The sequence below is a fragment of the Caretta caretta genome, chromosome 26 (genome assembly GCF_965140235.1).
Source record: "Caretta caretta isolate rCarCar2 chromosome 26, rCarCar1.hap1, whole genome shotgun sequence".
Classification (NCBI taxonomy): Eukaryota; Metazoa; Chordata; order Testudines; family Cheloniidae; genus Caretta; species Caretta caretta.
The window spans coordinates 6758061-6776544 of record NC_134231.1 but is presented as its reverse complement, the minus strand read 5'-3'; the positions used below and the strand labels follow the sequence as shown (position 1 = coordinate 6776544).

The 18484-nt window shown below is 54.6% G+C and overlaps 1 protein-coding gene across 5 annotated transcripts in view; it reads right to left on the bottom strand.

Moving 5' to 3' along the window:
• Nucleotides 1-18484, bottom strand: part of RHOBTB2 (Rho related BTB domain containing 2) — a 29856-nt gene that overhangs the window by 5161 nt on the left and 6211 nt on the right. The window contains exons 2-6 of one of the 5 annotated variants that reach the window (XM_048829315.2): nucleotides 15457-15537; nucleotides 4408-4609; nucleotides 3983-4086; nucleotides 2335-2520; nucleotides 851-1869 (exon numbers count right to left, since the gene is read on the bottom strand). In XM_048829315.2, coding sequence (XP_048685272.1) covers nucleotides 851-1869; nucleotides 2335-2520; nucleotides 3983-4086; nucleotides 4408-4609; nucleotides 15457-15515 — 1570 coding nt within the window. In that variant the 5' untranslated portion in view covers nucleotides 15516-15537. Of the gene's footprint in view, nucleotides 1-850; nucleotides 1870-2334; nucleotides 2521-3982; nucleotides 4087-4407; nucleotides 4610-5394; nucleotides 5522-8117; nucleotides 8347-8772; nucleotides 9017-14455; nucleotides 14519-15456; nucleotides 15538-18484 lie in introns of those variants that run through there. The other 4 variants (XM_048829318.2, XM_048829316.2, XM_075123485.1 and 1 more) reach the window with 4 other exon arrangements.

The window sequence follows — 18484 nt, the reverse complement described above, 5'->3', positions numbered from 1 at the left end:
TCATAACATCGTACCATGATGTCACGACAAAGCGTGATGACATGGCACTGGAATATCATGGCAATGTCCTACCGGGATGTGGTTTCAGAAGCCCTGGAAGGGGTCTCAGGGCCCAGGTATGTCCCATAAATGGTGGGTTTCCCATCATGAAAGGGGACAATTCTACATAATCCAGAACAAGTGGAAACTAAGTTGCTCGAGCTGCTCGTTTAAATAACCGGAGCTGGAAAACTGGCTGGAGGGCAGAAATTTTGCAGGACACCAGATGCTAGAGCTAGGGCTTTCTGGGAGAAAGAAACTATGACGTCACAATTACATAAAACCTGCACTGGAAGCTCTCCAGAAGCCGTGGGGGAAAGGCTGGGCTGGACAGCCTTGAAGAGGGACAGCCTGTATATTGGTAGCACATTGACATCCTGGGCAGCAGTGCCGGAAGCTGCCCCATTAACGTGCCTCAGCCCTTTTCTGGCGGGAGCACGGCTAAGCCTCAGAGTTCGGCCTCCACGGCCCACTCAGTCCTTGGGTCCCTTTCCTGAGACTGCAAACAAGGGATCCCAAGAGTGGCAGCTGAGATACAGATGCCTGTCCAGGAATTGGATTGAGATGCACCTTCTCACTCACGGGCCATCTAATAGCCATCAAATGGTGTCAACTCTCAGTCACAACTGACCCAGACCAGACTCAGAAAGGCTCCCTGTGTCACGTCCAGGCCCAGAGGGAGGTGATAAAGGCTCCCCACACCCAGTCCCCAGAGCCCCCGGCTCCTCCTCACTGGTGAACAAACCCCCACCACCTGAGCAGTCGAGTCCCCCACAGCTATCGCTCCAACAGGGAACCCCCTGGGCCGTACCAGAGAAAGTCCCCTTGGCCAGGCACTCCTTCACACGGTTGGTCCTCCTGACATGAAATGCTTTGGTGATCTCCTGGTTCATGAAAGCTTCGTTGTTCAGGATGTTGGCTACCATCATCCTGAGGTCGAAGACCTCCAGCAGCTCAGCGATGTGGGCAATGTGCATGAGGTCCCGCTCGTTCTCGTCCAGCTCCCCCGTGTACAAGTACTTGAGCACCGCCCGGAAGGGCCCCGGCTGGATGGAAGGGTCCATCTTCACCACCACCATGAGCCGGGACTTGTAGGTCAGGGGGTCGTCTGCCATCTCCTCCTGGATGCTGACGAAGGCACGGCTCCAGGAGGACAGGATCCTCCCCCGCCTCAGCCCGCGCTGCCCTTTCTCGTAGCTGTTGCCTCGTAGGATCCCATCGCTGGTGGAGGCTCTAAGGCACGGTGGATGCTGGCTGGAGCTGAACTCCTCGGTGCTTTCGCAGATGTCGAAGCTGGCGGCTCGGAGGAGGAAGTCACGCCCGTGGTGCCTCTCCTCCTGGTGCAGCATCCGCTCGGCGGCAGCGGTGGCCCCGGAACTGCCCCCAGCCGCACCCTGCTGGTCCTCCTCACTCAGGTCCATCAGAAACAGGTCGTAGAACTTGGAGGAGGAGGTGGAGAGGTAGATCTTGTGGGCGTAGATTTTGATCCTCTCTTGCAGCACTAGGATGACATCTGCACACAGTGGGTCCTCCAGCAGGTGGGCTGGGTGCTCCTCATTGTTGGAAGGGGGGTCTGGGACCAGGATGATGGGTGGGGGTGGCTTGGGAGGCAGGAAAGGGGCCTGGAGCAGCGGCCTCTGGACGTTGCGGAGGTGGGACTTCCAGAACTGCAGGTGCCGGCGGGAGATGAGGGCGGCCCGAATGGCGTTGTCAAAGACATCCTTGATGCCGAATTGGGCTACCACGCTGGTCTCGTAATAGGGGATGCCCAGCTCCTTGGCCACCTCCCTCCCCTTCTCTGGTGGCAGAATCTCATTGGGTTTGATTGGCCTGGAACAGAGAAGGGTGGGGAACAACAGTAAGAGCTGCTCAGAGACCCAGCGACCTTGAAACACATAGCAAGGGGACTGCGCAGAGGTACAACATAGGGGAGCATAAGGCCCTGTGCAGTGGCAAACACAGAACTCCCTCGGGCCGATCAGGCTGCCTGGGGCCAGGAACATCATACCCAGGGGTCAACCAATGCCATCTTGGCTCTCTCTTCGTCTTATTTTTCTCCCCTCCTCGCTGTCCTCTATTCTTTCCCTCCCTTCTCCCTCTCTGTTCCTCTCCCACAGACATGCCCAAAAGAGAATTGCTCTGTATTGCCGATTTCACAGCATGGGTCCATCTGGAGGGAGTTGCTGCCTCGCCTCTCTGCAAGCGGTCGTCTGCTCCCTGGTAAGCAATATGTGTCCCCTGGGGCTTACCCTGACATTCCTCACATCCTGTATGCTGCTTTATCCCAATCTCTACCTGGCCAAGGGTCGTCTGGCTCGATTGACTGCTTCCAGGTCAGCATAGCGAAGGTCAAGCTGGCAGCCCACCAGGATGACAGGTGCTCGGGGGCAGAAGTGCTTGATCTCTGGGTACCACATGGTCTTAACATGGTGCAGGGAGTTCGGGTTAGCAATGGAGAAGCATAAAACCACGACATCAGACCTGAGAGTGGAGAAGAGACAGGGTTCCATTACGATTTTGTCCCCCAGGGGCCATGCACTCATCCCATACAGGATTCAAGCATGGGAGCATATGCACCTATCCTGCACAGGTGCATAAGTGCAAGGCAAACTCCCTGCACAAGGGGTCAGCACCAGGAGGAAAGGCTGGTTCCCTGCATGGTGTTGACCTGTAAATCCAGACCTGAGTTTAGGGTGCAAGATTAAATTATATATTCTGTGCTTTAAAATGCTTTAAAATAGTGAAACAGTAGCTATGCAAAACATGCAAGTAGAGAAACATAAGAATCCGGATAACCACTAAGGCAGGCTTGGCCATAAGCTGTGGCATTGTGGGCCTGTTACTAGTTTTGATAGTCTAGCAAAGGAGTTAGCAAGACTGCTTAATGTAAGGTTAGAAGATTTAGCAACATCTTGCAATATGTAGCTTGTGCTGAAAAGTACATCACAGAAGGCTGAAGTAATGGATTTCTAGGGGGTTTTGGGGTATATGTAACCATGGAAAAACCACATCGGGACAATAATTGATGTAACCGAGGTATTACCTGTGGGAAGTTGAATTGTGCCTAGCCAGAATATCACTCATGGGCAGGGGCTGAAACCTGATCAAATACGGTCCTGGACACATGTGGATGGAACAGGAAAATGTGTATAAAAGATGATCAGACCAAGCCCCACCTGGGACATCAGGGATGACCATGGCGGAAGCCTGAGTATGAACAAGTTGTCTTGTGGGGACCTCCCCTTGCCTTTTCTTCTATTTTTGCTGGTACCAGTCTCCATAAGGTTGTATGTATGTCAACATTTGGAGACTGCTTTATTTTGTGCGAGCCTAAGGCTATAAGTATGCATGATGAGGTAGGAGAAGAGGGTTGTTATATTTATCTTGCTTTATTTCATTTTTCTGTGATTTCAGGGATAGATGTCTGTATTAAATAAACTCTGTGGGTGTGTTTCACCAACCTCAAACTCAATACAATGTGAACCATTAGTGACTTGTACCATTTGCACCCTCGACTTACCTAAGGCTAGAAGGGGAGCCAGTCTCCCCCTCGCAAGTGCAATGCACACTCCCTGTATGGAAGTGAGCCCTCTGTCCCCGTTCATGGTGCAATGCACACATCCCCGCACAGGAACCAGCCTCCCCTCCCCCAGGGGTGCAATGCACATATCCCTGCATGGAAACCAGCTCTCCTCCCGGCTAGGATGCAATGCACACTCCCCCACATGGGAGCCAACCCTCCTCTCCCCCCCACGGTACAATGCACACTCCCCAACATGGGAGCAGCCCCCCAGAACAGCAATGCACATTGCTGGCATGGAAGCCAGCCCTCCCACGCCACTCACCCCCCCCCCCCCCCCCCGGGGGGCAATGCACCTGCCCTTTCATGCTTTTTCTCCTTCTAGTTCCTAGGCCCGCAGGAAAGACCACTTTGTCACCCTACCTTCCGTAAGCGAAGCGTCTATCTTTGTGGTGGTCCCCAAAGGTATCCCAGAGTCGCAAGGACACACTAACATCATCTACCACATCTCGGGAGCGCTCCAGCACCTGAGGGAACAGAAAAGGTCAGCCACCTTCTAAGTAAGGTTGCAGAGGGGAAGGGGCAGGGGATGGAATTAGCTAGCTCCCTTCTCCCCCTGGAGGTAGGACATTAAAGGGGAGTTAATGACACTGCTGACCCCAGGCAGGGGAAGAATTCCCTGGTCTGAGCCTCTACTTGGCTTGGGAGGGTGGACCGCAATCATGATCGTGTGTGCCCTGTTGGACAACCCCTCTGCACCATGCTCCAAGAGAGGGGTGTCCTGTGACAGCTACAGTCCCCCCAGCCCCGTCGGCACCAGTCCTGCCCGCGAAGCAGACGTCACTCACCTCCTGGCAAACACGATACTGGTCAATGGCCCAGACCGTGGGTACGTGGGTGGCGAGAAGCTGGTACTGGGTCAGCGTGGCATTGCAGGCGCGGGCACAAATGAGACGGGTCTTGCCCACCGCGTTGTCCCCAACCACAACACACTTGATGGTTTCTACGTTTGGCCTCTCATAATCCATGTCAGAATCCATTAATTGGGACCTGGGGAGAAAGCAAGGGCGAGGGGCCAGCGGAAACGCTGGATCAGTGCTCCAGACCTGTTTGCAAGGCAGCTCTGGGTGCCACACCAGGCCAGCCTCTGCCTCCTCTGCTCCCAAGAAAGCCCTTGGACTAATCCGCGGGAGAGAGGTCCTGCTATCCCAGAGAGCAACTGGGCCCACATGATCAACATGGGCCTCTTCCCACAGAGCCACTGGGCACACATGGGGGGCTCCTGGTTCTCATCAAGGTGGGCTCCCTTCCAGAGAGCCAATGGGCCACAGTAGGGTGGACCCCCCACTCTCCACAGAGAGCCCTCCACTGGCCAAGTGGAAGGGGGTCCTCTCTTCCCCCAGAGTGGCCAGCCACCCCCACCCAAACTCTGCAGGCAGGAAGCAGCCATCCTACTCATCCTAGTGGGAAAAGATTTCCCAGGCAGAGCAATGGCAAACCCCAGGGGAGATAGCCAATTAACAAGCACCGTTGACTGAGACCTAGGACGTGGCCAGCACCTAGGGCGAGGCCCGGGGCTGGGATCTCCTGGGAGCACCCAACCTAGGGAAACTCGCACCTGCGGAAAGAGAATGAAACTTACACCCACTTCAGCCTCTGCTGCCACTGAGCAGCGGGCTGGGACCCTGGGATTTGCAACGCTCCCTGCAGGTGCTCAGAGCCAGGGCAGGGGGGATCTGGGAAACAGCACTGGTTGCTTGGGCAAGGGACAGTGCCTGGGAATGCACCGGGGAGTGGGCACCCTCCAGCTTCACCTCCGTTCCTGCCTTACTCACAAGGCCCGATTTAAAGGGACTCCCGCATGGTCTGTGCCCCTCCCAGAGAACCTTCCCACGGAGGGGGCAGCTGCCAGGCCGTCCGAGTCGCTCCGTCTGTCACACGCTCGGAGTCATTTCTCCTAGCAGGGAATCTCGTCCGGGGTCCTCATGAGCTTCTCCCCCTTCCTCACACCCCTGACGGCCCCAGCCACCCTGATCTGCAGAGACCTTGGCCGGCTGCTTCCCCCGCTCTCCCAATGAGAGCCCAGCGGGGACCAGGCCACCCAAAGCAGCTCTGAGCAGAGAACAACAAACAGCCCTTGGAAGGGGAACGGAGTGAAGGCAGTTCCCCACCCCTTCTCAATGTGCACTCCAGGCGAATTCCCTTTACAGTGTAATGGGTTCCTGGAAGCATGCACTGCTCTGCCTCTGATAAGACACATGCCCTGTCTGTTTGCTTGGACTCTCCTCCCTCCCAGCCCAGGCTCATGCTTGGTCATGTGAAAGAGATTTTTTTCCCCTGTTCCTCCCTTCCCAGTGTTGGGAAGCTTCCAGATCCACCTGAGCAAACACATCCTCCCTCTCTCCCCCACCTGGCAGATGTCTACACACACACACCCTCCCACCCCGCTGGGAGGATGTTTGCGCTGTTGGAGTTGTAACTGGGCATGGCGAGGCCAAGGCTCCGAGCCAGCTCTCAGCAGCCCTAGGCACAAACGGCCATGCTTTGCCAGTGCCAAGCTCTGGACATGTAGCGAGCAGGTGTCCGCAGCAAACAGAATTAACTCATGGCAGCTTAAACCAGGGATTTGCAAGGCTACCGTGGGGAGGAAAGAGGGGAAAAGAGCTTCTCTTTGTAACCACAAACCCAAGTTGCCCAGGTTTGAACTCTCTCTCGAGCAGCGTTACCTCTAGGCAAAGGTCTTCTGAGGTGCTGTGTGCCTTCACCAGCCCACAGGCACGCAGAGTTAATACCAAGGTAACGATAGCAACGGAGAGCTGCGGAAGGGGATGTGAATGCAGCTTTCCGTAGCCGAAGCTAAAAGTACTAAAGGGACTTTCCAATGATACCATCCCTGCCCAGCTCCTTAGGAGCCCCATTCTGGCAGACGCTGAGCACTCTTCACTTGCAGGGGCTCAGCACCTAGCAGGATCAGGCCCCAGGTTTTGTGGGTTCAAAGACAACGCATCAGGCCAGCTCCTGAGCTGATGGGGAAACCAGCATGTCCCAGGACAAAGATTATTTTAACTGAGGTGCTCATATCCTGCTGAAGAAGACCTCTGCTAACTGCAATGCCAGGAAAGAAAAGGAGCTTTAGGTAGGTGCTCAGATACTGTGGCGATGGGCACAAGGCAAAGACATCAGACAAACAGAATTTTTTTAAAGCAGCCATAAGGAATCCTGCCCGAGGACTCCCACTTCTCTGCCCAAGCCCCATGCTCCTCCTAGCCCCCTCCACAGTTCAGCCCTAGAAGAGGAGAGAAGTGGGAGTAGTAAGCTCTTCGGAAGGCCTCTGAAACGTATAACTACAACATGTTCTTCCCAGTGCCCCCAAAGTGCCCATCAGTTAAACCAAGAAGCAAATTGCAGAGCAGAGCCAGAATTTTGGGTGACGTGGGGTCCATTTGGAAGGTGGACGCTGTGTGCCTCGGGATCGCCTGGCGGGCTTTGGTTCAGTGGCATATGTCTTGGCATTAACCCCTGTGCAGTAAGTTCGGAGCCCATTTGTCTAAGCACAGGTTAGTTTTTAACTCAGGCCCCCATGGTAGAAATGTAGGGAGTTAAAAAACAGAATGCCAGCAAGAGCAGGCTTCAGCATCCATGCAAAGAAATGCAGGAGACGGGAGAGGAAAAGGATGGCACAAAATGAAGGAAATGTGAAACTTCTGCCACAGCAACTGGTGTGTGTGTGTGGCAAATCAATGCCCATGTGACATTTCACCCTGCCAGAGACACATTTCATTATCGCTGTTACATCTACCTCCTACAATCCAACGTCCCATCTCCTCATTCCCCTCTTCCGTGTCCACGCCAGGAACCGATCCAACTCCCACTGAGGTAAATGGAATGAGATGGATCAGGCCCTGAGGTTGTGCCAGAGGCTTCCCCTCCATATGCCCCCAGTAATAACCCCCTCTCAATCCTTCTCGTCTTTCCCCTTGCATCTGCTTCGTTCCCTCTCCTGAGCCACCCTGAAACCCTAAATCACCCCATAAACCCTCTCTCAGCCATTCCCCTTCCCCACGATGGGCTCCTCTCTCTGCCCCATCTCCAATGCAACCCCTTATTCCCTGACCGCAATGCACCCCATAAGTACGGCTCCCTGATCCAAACCTTCACCGTTCCCCCTTAGCCCTTCTCTGGATCCCCCTCCCAAGGCACCGAATCTACCCCCTTTACCTCCCCAGGAGAACTGAGATTGGTTCATTTTCGGCAGCCCCAGTCTCTGGTTACCAAGGAAACTAAAGAATCACCCCAGGGAGCCCAGAGTGTTTCCTAGCAACTCTCAGGCTAAAAATCCTCCATCCCAGCATCTTGCAACATAAAGAGGCAGGCGCGCGCGCACAAATCCCGTTAAACAGAAGGAATGCAACAAAAATAGAATGGTCTCATGAATGCAGCACCAACTGGGAACCTGCTGAGCCACTGGAAAGGGCGGGCAGGTGAAATCAGAGCATCTCCAACAAAAGATGATCAGAAGAGAAACTAAAGGAGGACTTGTGGCACCTTAGAGACTCACCAATTTATCTGAGCATAAGCTTTCGTGAGCTACAGCTCACTTCATCGGAGGCATCCAGTGGAAAAAAAGAGAAACTAGGTGCCAAGAATCTTGTAGGCTAAGGCCTTGCACAATATTATTTGTAGTAGTAGTCCTGATAATTGCAATGCCGAAGGAAATGCAAATCTAAACAGAGGGCACAGTGCAAACCAAGCGGAAACAAAACACAAACATGTTTGCAAGGCTTTTGCAAATCAAGCACAACTAAACTGTAAATATAGTATATATAAAAAAGCAATAACAAAATGCAAAGCTTCTGCACAAACACACCCCACCCCACACAGTCACCAAACGCCTCTATATTGCAACGATTTTAGGAACGGGGAGGAATCAGAACTAAAAGGCGAGCCTGGCTATACTGCCTGGACTTATGCAGTGAAATCTAATCGGCCCGAAGAGCCTTGGCAAAGGGCACCCACGTCAGTGCAAATCCAACCCGGGGCACGGCAAGAAACTCGGGATTTGGCGTTGCAGCCTCTCCGGAGCGGGGCACCTTCAACAACCCCCGGCGGCTGCAGGCAAGGTTTTGGGGCGCGCCTGGTTAAATGGCCCGGCCGCTTTCCCTGCTCAGCCCGGGGCGGCGGTAGGAGGATGCTCCGGGAGCTCGCTTACTTACACCGACACATAGCGGGGAATTTCCAGTGGGCAGAAGGAAGCTCCCCCCGGGAGACGTGTCCATGGTCAGAAGCGCGCCGCTCAGATCCTGGCACCCCGGGCGGCGCTGGGGGCTAAGCTCGGCCGCCCAGCGGCTCCCCCGCGACGGTCCGCGCCGGCCCCCGGGAGGATGCGGGCCCTTGCTCGGCGCCTACAGCCACCGCCGCGTCCTCCCCAGCAGCATCCTCCCGGCCCCGGCCCGGCCCCGGCCCCGGCGCCTCTCTCCCGCCAGCTGGGGCTGCCCCAAGGCACGGCGCGTGGCCCCGCCGCCGCCCCGCTCCCGGCCGCGCTGTCCCTGAGCCCGCGGGCGCTGCAGCTCCCGGCCGGGCTCGCCCACCGCCTGGTTTCATTCACAAAAACAAGAACCAGCCACAGGCCCCGCCCCTGTCTCTCCCCCCCAGCTGCCCATTGGCTGAGAGGGGGAGCGGGGCACTTCCTGGGCCAGGCCGGGCCTGGCAGAGGCCGCTCAGCCAAGAGGGGGGGGAGACAGCTCAGGTGCCCATGAGTCTGGGGGGAGTTCACCGCCCTCTGCCTTTGCTGCTACCACCCCTCGCCCGCTATTCGGCACCTCTCCCCCTGCCCCTCTTCCCTTCCATCCATCCATCCCCTGCACCCGCCCCTGCCCCTCTTCCCTTCCATCCATCCATCCATCCCCTGCACCCGCCCCTGCCCCTCTTCCCTTCCATCCATCCATCCCCTGCACCCGCCCCGCCCCGCTTCCCTTCCATCCATCTATCCCCTGCACCCCTCCCTGCCCCTCTTCCCTTCCATCCATCCCCTGCACCCGCCCCTGCCCCTCTTCCCTTCCATCCATCCCCTGCATGCCCCCTGCCCCTCTTCCCTTCCATCCATCCGTCCCCTGCATGCCCCCTGCCCCTCTTCCCTTCCATCCATCCCCTGCACCCGATCCTGCCCCTCTTCCCTTCTATCCATCCATCCATCCCCTGCACCCACCCCTGCCCCTCTTCCCTTCCATCCCTCCATCCACTGCATCCCTCCCCCCATTCCCCTACCCCTCTTCCCTTCTATCCATCCCCTAGACCCCTCCCCCTACACTTTTCCCTTCCATCCATCCTCTGCACCCCTCCCCCTGCACTCCTTGCATCTCTTCTCTTCCATCCATTTCCCTGCATCTCCCACCACCCACCCACTCCATCTGTCCATGCTCCTGCCTCTATCCACCCCACTGCCTCTCCATCCTTCCTCCTTCACCACGGCTATCACCTCCTCTCTGCTCCCAGTCACCATCCTGGTATTCACCTCACTGAACCCCACCAAGCCAGCACCCAGACCCACACCCCACCAAGCCAGCACCTGGACCCCCCCGCTGAGCCCTGAGCTCCAGCCACCTTCAACTGCACCCAGAACCCCCTCCCCCCACAACGAGCCCCTGTTCATCCAGATCTCCCTCGCACCCGGACCCCCCACCAAGCCGCCCGCACCCAGATTGCCCCACACAGAACCCTCTCACCCCACACCTGGATCTTCCTACAGTAAGCTCATCCATATCTAGATCTTGCTGGGCTGAGCCTGCCTGCCTACATCTACTGTGCTTGGCACGGAGTGGCAGGGCCCCGGGGTGTTTCTGGGACAGTCCTGGTCCTTGCGCTGTGTCAGGGTTGGGTGCAACTCTACCGCCGAGTCCATGTCCGGGGGAGAGGGGGCGCAGGGTGATCTCCTACCTCTGTGCAGTCAGTGGCATCTGCTCCCCACTGCCATGCTGGAGCCTCCACATTTATTTATTGACAGATATAATTTGCAGAATTTTTCAGAATTTTAAAATATTGTGTGCAGAATTTTACATTTTTTGGTGCAGAATTTTAAATTTTTTGGTGCAGAATGCCCTCAGAAGTATATTTTGCAGGCTGGACTGCCACTGGCAGTGTCCCAGGGGGTTCTGGTGAAGGATGCTGCATTGATCGGGACAGGGGCAGCTCTGATAGGGAGACCCCTCACCCAGTCACTAGTGGGGTTGGGGCTCAGAGGAGTTTCTGGATGGCTCAAGGGAGCTGCATTGGGATAGAGATCTTTACACTTCAAGGTCACTGGTTCAAACCAGGCCTGCGTGGGTATGAGCAGCGATGGAGATTGGCACCTGACCTGTGCAAAACAGCTTGGGGGGTTCTCAGTCCTCTGCTTAGTGGAGGCTTGGTACAAAAGCTGGTTTGACTTCGCCCTCTTCCGCCTTGCTGGTCGTCTCTGCAGAGATGCCAGTGATGGGACAGGTCACAGACTGAACTCTCTTCCTACCTGGAGGTGTGGGTTGAGGCAGCATGCGGAAATCTGCCTGTGCCTGGGACCAGTGCAGGGGTAGCAGGAGGAATTCTCCAGCCTGTGTTACACAGGAGGTCAGACTAGCTGATCTAATGGTTCCTTCTGGCCCTGGAAGCTATGCATCTTTACAACAGACAGGCTCCTCGGGTCGCTCAGCTCCACCAGCACCTAACAAGGTGAGTAGCCCCCTCTCACTGACCCAGCTCCCTGGCTCCTTCTCACTCTGCTCACTCCCAGCTCCACCCACCCCATGATCTTCCCACTGCACCCGTCTCACACCGCTCCACTGCCTCCCCCCCAGACTCATCTCTGCGGTCCCTCTCCCCAGCTCAGCTCCCCCCAGCCCCTCTGTGCTGCCCCCTCTGGCTGCCTCACAATCCAAGGACAGAGCCGAGAAAGTAAAAACTCAACGTCATCTCTGCGGCCTGACCAATGAGAAGCAGCTTTGCTTCCCCGCAGCCCAGGCCAGCTGCTGTGCCCCATCATATCCAGATCATGTGATGCCTCATTGTCCTTCTCAAGGCTTTCCCCCCCCCCCCCACCTCCCCTGTGCCTAACCAAAATAACCCCGGCTCCTGTTCCCTTCCCGTTAGGATCCGGCCAGCCACGATCCCTCAGAACCGCTCAAAGGCCTGGCATTGATGCAATGCAGCGTCAGCTAGCGTCACCGCTCCAGCATCTGCCTCACCTCGCACCTTTGCAGTCCAGTCACACAGACATCCAGCAGCTCCTAACATTACCGTGCCAGAACGGCCCCCCCCCCGCAACTCTCCTCAGCACCATTGCTCATCTGCCCCACGCCGTTCCTCACCTAACTCGTAAGACAGGAATCTCTCTCTCCATAGCAGAAGGAATCTGGAGTACTTGTCTGGGGTGGGGGGGGGGTCCTTTTGTTTTTTAAGTCTGGCATATGCTTCTCCCTGGTGAGTCTCCGTATTCCACTGGGACCATGGAAGCTAGCAATGAGGCTGTCGACTTCTTGGGAAAAGCTATTAATTTCCCTGCATTTGGGCTGGAATGAAAACTGCAAGCAGCCTAGCTGCTGCTTTTAGCTTCCGTCTTCGAGTGGGTCACGGGGAAGGAACACGTAAAGCTTGCTTGCCAGCCGCATGATTTGGCTTATTTGCTCTGTCGTAGCAGGTGCTTAATTGTGGCATAAAAGTTCCTGGCAGCTTTACGATCAGTTTAATTCCGGAGTGACTCCCCACCGTCTGAAGCAAGACAAAAGCACAATTGTGGCTTTTGGTCAAAACCTCCAGGCTGTACCGTTGGCACTGAAAAAAACAGCTCAAACAAGCACATTCCCGCTGCTACTCCAGTCTCAGCTTCTCCCGGCAGGAGGTGCCGCCGGAAATGGCGTAGGAGCACTGGCTGTGCGGGAGTGAAGAGCGAGGCAAGGCCCAGCCAGCAGATAACGGCGAAAGAATGCCAGCTCTGGATGAGCTCACTGCTTTTCCGTTCCCAGCTTCTGCCAACAGGAGGTGCTACAGGCAACGATGCCAGAGCGCTGGCCGCGGGGCACTTCAGGGACTGTTGCCAGAGCATTCGCTATGGGGGAGGCCAAGTGGGAGGTGCTGCAGGGACTGGCCCAGGAATGCTGACTGTGGGGAAGCCCATAGCTACTCCAGTCCCTGCTTCTCCCAGTAGAAGGCACCACAGGGAAGGATGTCGCATGGAGGGGAATTCAGTTATTCCAGTCCTAGCCTCTCTAAGGAGGAACCATTGTAGGGAATGGGGTAGAAGTTATCAGCTACTCCAGTCCCTCAGCAGGAGGTGCTGTATAGAACAGAGGCAGAGTACTGACTCTAGAGAAGTCCACAGATATTCCTCTGGAAGTGTCTTCCAACAGGAGAGGCTGTAGGGACTAGTCCAGGAACGTTGGCACATTGGGGGTTCTCATCTCAGCTGCACTCCAGATGTAAGGTCTAGATTCTGTTCTAGAGGAACCACCTTTCCCCACCCCCTGGCTACAGCTGCAGTGCGTACGGCTGGTTAAGTCAGGCCCATAATTCCCCAGTGTCCTGTGAGTAGGAAGTGAATGGCCAGTAGGGGCTAAGATCGTTATGATGAGGTGCTCAGGTGTGATACCACAAAGAGAGCAGTATGAAAGCAAAGAGAGACAGAGAGATGGATGGAGAGAGGAGTACCTATGGTGACTGATGGATGGATGAATATCTATGGTGATGGATGGATGGACAGAGGAGTACCGATGGTGACGGACTGACAGATGGATAGACTCATAGAAATGTAAGGCCAGGAGGGACCTCGAGAGGTCACCTAGTCTAATCTTCCATGCTGAGGCAGGATTAAGTATACCTAGACCATCCCTGACAGGTGTGTGTGTGTGTGTGTGTGTGTGAGAGAGAGAGAATCTGCAGATAGTTCATTTCCGTTCAGAAGGCCTAAAGCTTTATCCATCCACCTATTTCTGATGGACATTTGAAGCTCTGAGTATCAGCACGTGGATTTCTCCCATCCCAAATTATTATCCAGCCAGGGTGTATGTAAAATGCAGGCACTGCCTAGCTGATGGAGCAGGAACGTGAGCTTTTTCCTCTTCCCCGCTTGTCCCTTCCTGGAAGACTGATCACGAGCCTAGTTCACCAGAAGCCCCAGCCCTTCTTACAGTCTCATCACTGCCTCAGACAAAGGGGTCTCTGGCTGGGCTGAGAGAGAACAGCCAAGCATGAGCCTACGCTGCCCTTGGAGCTCCAGCTGTGAGTCAGTAACTGGATCCAATGCAAAGCAGAAGCAGCAGCATCCCCTCCCCTCCCCCACGTCTGCTGTTTTATCACAGCTGTAATTAAAATGCAGTTTACTCTGTGTGCCAGTGTCTCTCTCTGATATAAGCCTCTTGAACTTGTCCCAAAAGGCTCCCATCTGCCCTGCTTTATAATCACCCTCGCTCCCAGTCAAATAGCTCCAAACCCAAATACACACACTGAGCTTTTCGTCCAGACATCACAGCAGCCACAGGTCAAACTGGGGAGTTGTGTGCGGAAGGGTTATGAACACCCCCCGGCACTGAACAGGCAAATGAAAGGATGTCAGGAAGGCGGAGAGGGCAAACAGCCAGCTTTGCTACCAGCTTCCCGAAGTGCCCTTCTCGCAACACACACGACCGATTGACTCTCTCGAGGCTTGTATACCGTGACCATCTCTTGGACCCAGAAACCCTCCAGCCCCCTACCCAGCCCCAGCCCCACATTCTCTGTTGTCCAGAATCCCAGGCCTCTACCCGGAGCCAGTGCTGCATTCTCTGTTACCCAGAAGCCCCATGGAGTCCCTGCCCAGCAGTATGTGCGGTGACTTCACAAAGAAATTCAAGTCACTGATAAATACTCTTCCTCCAACCTCCCTACATCCCTCACCTGCTGTGGCCTGGGCCTGGTGGGGAGTCCTGCAAAGCTCAGTTCCTCTTCCTCTGGAGAGCTTGGTGCTAGCTGCCAAAGCCCTGTCAGCGCTCAACAGGCTGAGCTGAGTCAGCTCTGGGTGTGGTCATGAAGAACTGTGCCTTCCGGTAAAGTTCAAACGGGCAGAGAGCTGCCGCAGGCTGTGTTGGAGGAACAGGTTCTCTGCCTATTCTGATAGGAAGGGGGGTAGCTGACCATGCACTGAGGCAGAGGGAGGTTGTTGGCCGGGCCAGCTGGGCTGCATTCCCAAGCAGTAACATGAATGTGAGTGCCCAGGAAGCACCATCCTCTTTCCCCTCAAATCAGACCCACTCTCTGCCTTGCACAGGCTGACGTTTCCATGAGTCCGCACGAAGGAACCCTCAACACATCGTCCTGGAGAACTTAAAGTGCAGGCCCCCGTGCAGGAAGGGGGTGTCATATGCACCCGAGCTCAGCGATAGTATGGGGAATTCATCCTGCGGAGCAGGTGATTTTAAGGCACTAGGGTGCCTGGGCAATATGCCAGGCTAAACTAAAAAAGGTGCTGAGCTTTGTTGTGAAACAACCACGTCTAAATTGGAGTGGTGGGGGGGTGAAGTGTTGCAGATTCCTTTGGGGGTATCCTCTGAATTCACAGCAGCCTTTGCCTTTCTTGTATCCTGGCTGGCTGGAGCCGGGAACCCTTCAGCTTTCTGCATTCCCAGGGCATAGAACTTGCCCTACCCACCTCCAAGCCTTGCTATGAGCTAATCACCAGTGGGTATCCATCTGCCAGCAACAAGCTGGGCCTTCTCCGTAAGGCATCTGGAGATACAGACAGGGGGTACATTAAACGGGACACAATGAGCGGAATCCTTGGGCACCTTGTGGGTCCAGCTAGGAAAATAAGACTGGACCAAATCTGGACTGACCATGTGAATGTCTAGCAAGAGCTACAAACCACTAAGGAGGAAAACAGGAGTGAGCTAGGTACTTACGAGCTGTAATCCATCCTGGTCTTCTTCACGGCGTGGTGGGCTTTGGCTCGGGTTTCCATCGCTTTCTCTTCTCAGCAGGCTCTGAAAGGAGAGGTGGAAAAGGCGCAGGTGAGATGAGTTGACCTGGAACTCCTCCCTCCCCGGCTCTCCGCAGGATGCCCCCTCCCTCCCCATGGGCAGAGGCAGCCCCTGGACGGGGAGATCCTAGATCATCACTCTTGCATGTTGGATACTGGGCTCTTTAAAATCCAGTTCTAACGCAGCAAGACAAAGACTCAGGGCTGCCCATTGACCTTGCTGCACAGTCTCGGGTAATGGGGAGGAAAATTCTCAGTGACGCTGAACTTAAAATCCGTTTCTTTCTTCCCTAATTTCTTCACATGGCACAGTTCTTAAGAACCCCACAGCAGGGGATGTGTAGGGACCAGCACTATTTCCAGTCATCATTCTAAACTGCATTTGTTTTACGCTTTCATCTGAGGATCTCAAAGCACGTTACAGACTTTCATTAAGGTTGATTTTCTTCCAAGGAGGTGGGGCAGTCTTATCTCCATTTTACAGATGGGAAAACTGAGGCTCAGAGAGAGGAAGTGACTTGCCCAAGTCAGTGGCTGAGCCAGGACTAGAACCCAGGAATCTTGGCTCCCCGTCCCTCGCTCAAATCACTATGTGTTGGACAGCTTTCGCTGAGAGCATTACACTCCGTTTGTTTGTGACCTAAGCAAAACCCAGTGCCCCAGAGTTCAAAGCAGACCAATGAGCCCTCTCGCTTGTTTATTTTGTCTAAAGTTTCCCTCGTCTGAACTCTGGAGTGAAGGAGCACAAGAGGTATTTTCTCCTCCTCTCTCTATTCAGTTGCTATATCAACAGTTTCTAAACACATCAGGGGCAGGGCTGGCAAGCTGGAGCCCTGATACAAAGGAGCAACTGCTGCACCAGCCAGACTTTCAGTCACAGAGATTTGGAAACTGTTTGGAGGGAGCTTGAGGCTGAGTTTTAAGCAAGGCTGGGTCATGAATTAAGTAAACCTGGGGAGAGTCTCCAGCAAACGCGGGACAAGTTGTGTGTGAGACTGGGGCAGTTTTTAGCAAAGCCGGGTTGATTTATAGGTTGCTGTGAAACTCAGCTAGTTTCGGCTGCGTTTTACTTTGAGAACCCAAATCTAAAGGAAAGATCAGAGGACGTGAACCCCAGTCAAGTCCAAATCCTGCGGGGGATATTACTGGGAACGGTGGATAAAATCATTCCTTGAAATGCACAAAGAGGTTTGATTTTGTTACACAACAAAGCAAAATCCTGCCTGCTTTTCCTCCTGGCAGAAGCCACCTGCGGTCCCCTTGCACAGTGCACCAGCCGCTAAGCATTCACGTGAACTCTAGTAACCCCTTCAACGAGAACTGGTCCAGTGCTGGGCTAATTCAGTCTACTCCCATTACTGAGATAGTCTAATGAGCTGGCTGGCTGGGGAGAGAGATGGCATCTCAGATGGATGGCTTTATGGACTTAATATCCATTCGGGCCCAGCAGGCAATAAAAGTATCAAGCAAGCACTTTGCAAAATCACAGAGCCTAGCCCAGCTGTAAGTGAAATGAGGAGAGCGGGAAAGGGATGCTGGGCTGCAGAGCATGGCACCAGGGAGATGGAACCGGTGCCACGGGAGGGCGAGTCGAGCCAGCGCTGCAGAGCACCAGGAGGGCTGAGCTGATGTCACAGATAAAACGGTGCCATGACAGTGCGGGTAGGGGGGGCGTGAGGTCAACTGGGTGCAAGACGGTGCCACTGTGCCAGAGCCCCCCTTATCAACTACAGCTGGGACGATGACCGGGGATAATAGCCCCAGCCACTCCCCGAGCATATAGAGCCACTCATACAATAAGGTGCCCGGGGCCTTTGGGCTGGGACTCGTTCACATTTAAAGGTACCAGTTCTGGTCCTGCTAACAATTAACAGTTCAGCCTCTCTCAGATATTCCCAGTCTGGAGCCCTTGGGACAGCTGCAACAGCAACACCAGGCCACACCCCTCACCAGAAGAAGGTAAAAGAGCATCTCTCCAAGGTGGAATCCCACCACCACGGCAAGCTCCATCCCAGAGACAGCACACTCGATTAGACACACCATTGGTGTGCTCTAGTCCGGCCGTTCCTGGCTTCCTGCGTGAATGCATGTTAGACTTACAAAGATTCATGCAAAACTGCACACCATGATCAGTTTACCTGTCACTGACATACAGCCACCCCTGGGGTGAAGTGGAGCTGCTGTTTCAACTGTATATGGCGATGCTGTTTAACAGTTTGGGACAGACAGCAGAGAAGAATCCTGCAGCAAATTGAAACTGCAGGGGGAGACACGGTAAGTAGATGGAATGCAATCACCAGCGCTGGGATTTGGCCAGGACACCCCAACTCTTCAACAACGTGCCGTGGGCTATTGAATAAACGTGAGTGATCAATCTTGGTTTCGTGTCCCATCCAAAATCCAGCACCTGCTAACACCCTGCTGGAACGTTCAGTTAATACTGAGGCACTGAAGCAAAGAACCTCCTGTTGAATCACCAGCATCATGTCCTACGTCATGTAGATTTCCCTTGGAGGTCTCCCACACAAGTGGTAAGACAGCCTGTGCTCTTCTTAGCTGGATCACAGCTGCAGCGGGGCAGGGGTATGGCAGAGGATGAAACCCAGAATGGGAGTTAGAATCACTATGGATTCTCCATTCTGAGCACAAGATCATTTCTCTTGGAAGAGCAGAAGCATCTCCAAGCTATAAACATCCCCGAAACAAGCCTCCTCATGAAAAGGTCAATCAGACTCTGTCAGAGGAGTGACTGCCAACATCGATTCCCACTCGCTGGTTCCAGATCTGATTGACTCAGGTTACAAATGGAAGGATGATACTCTAACTGTTAGTGCCACAATCTCCACCTGAGAGCTGCAAATCCAGCTGGGTTCTTTCTGCCCCAGGCATCGTCCAGCGATGAACTCTTTGCAATGGGAAGGAAATAGGCAATTCTGCTGATGATGTGCAGA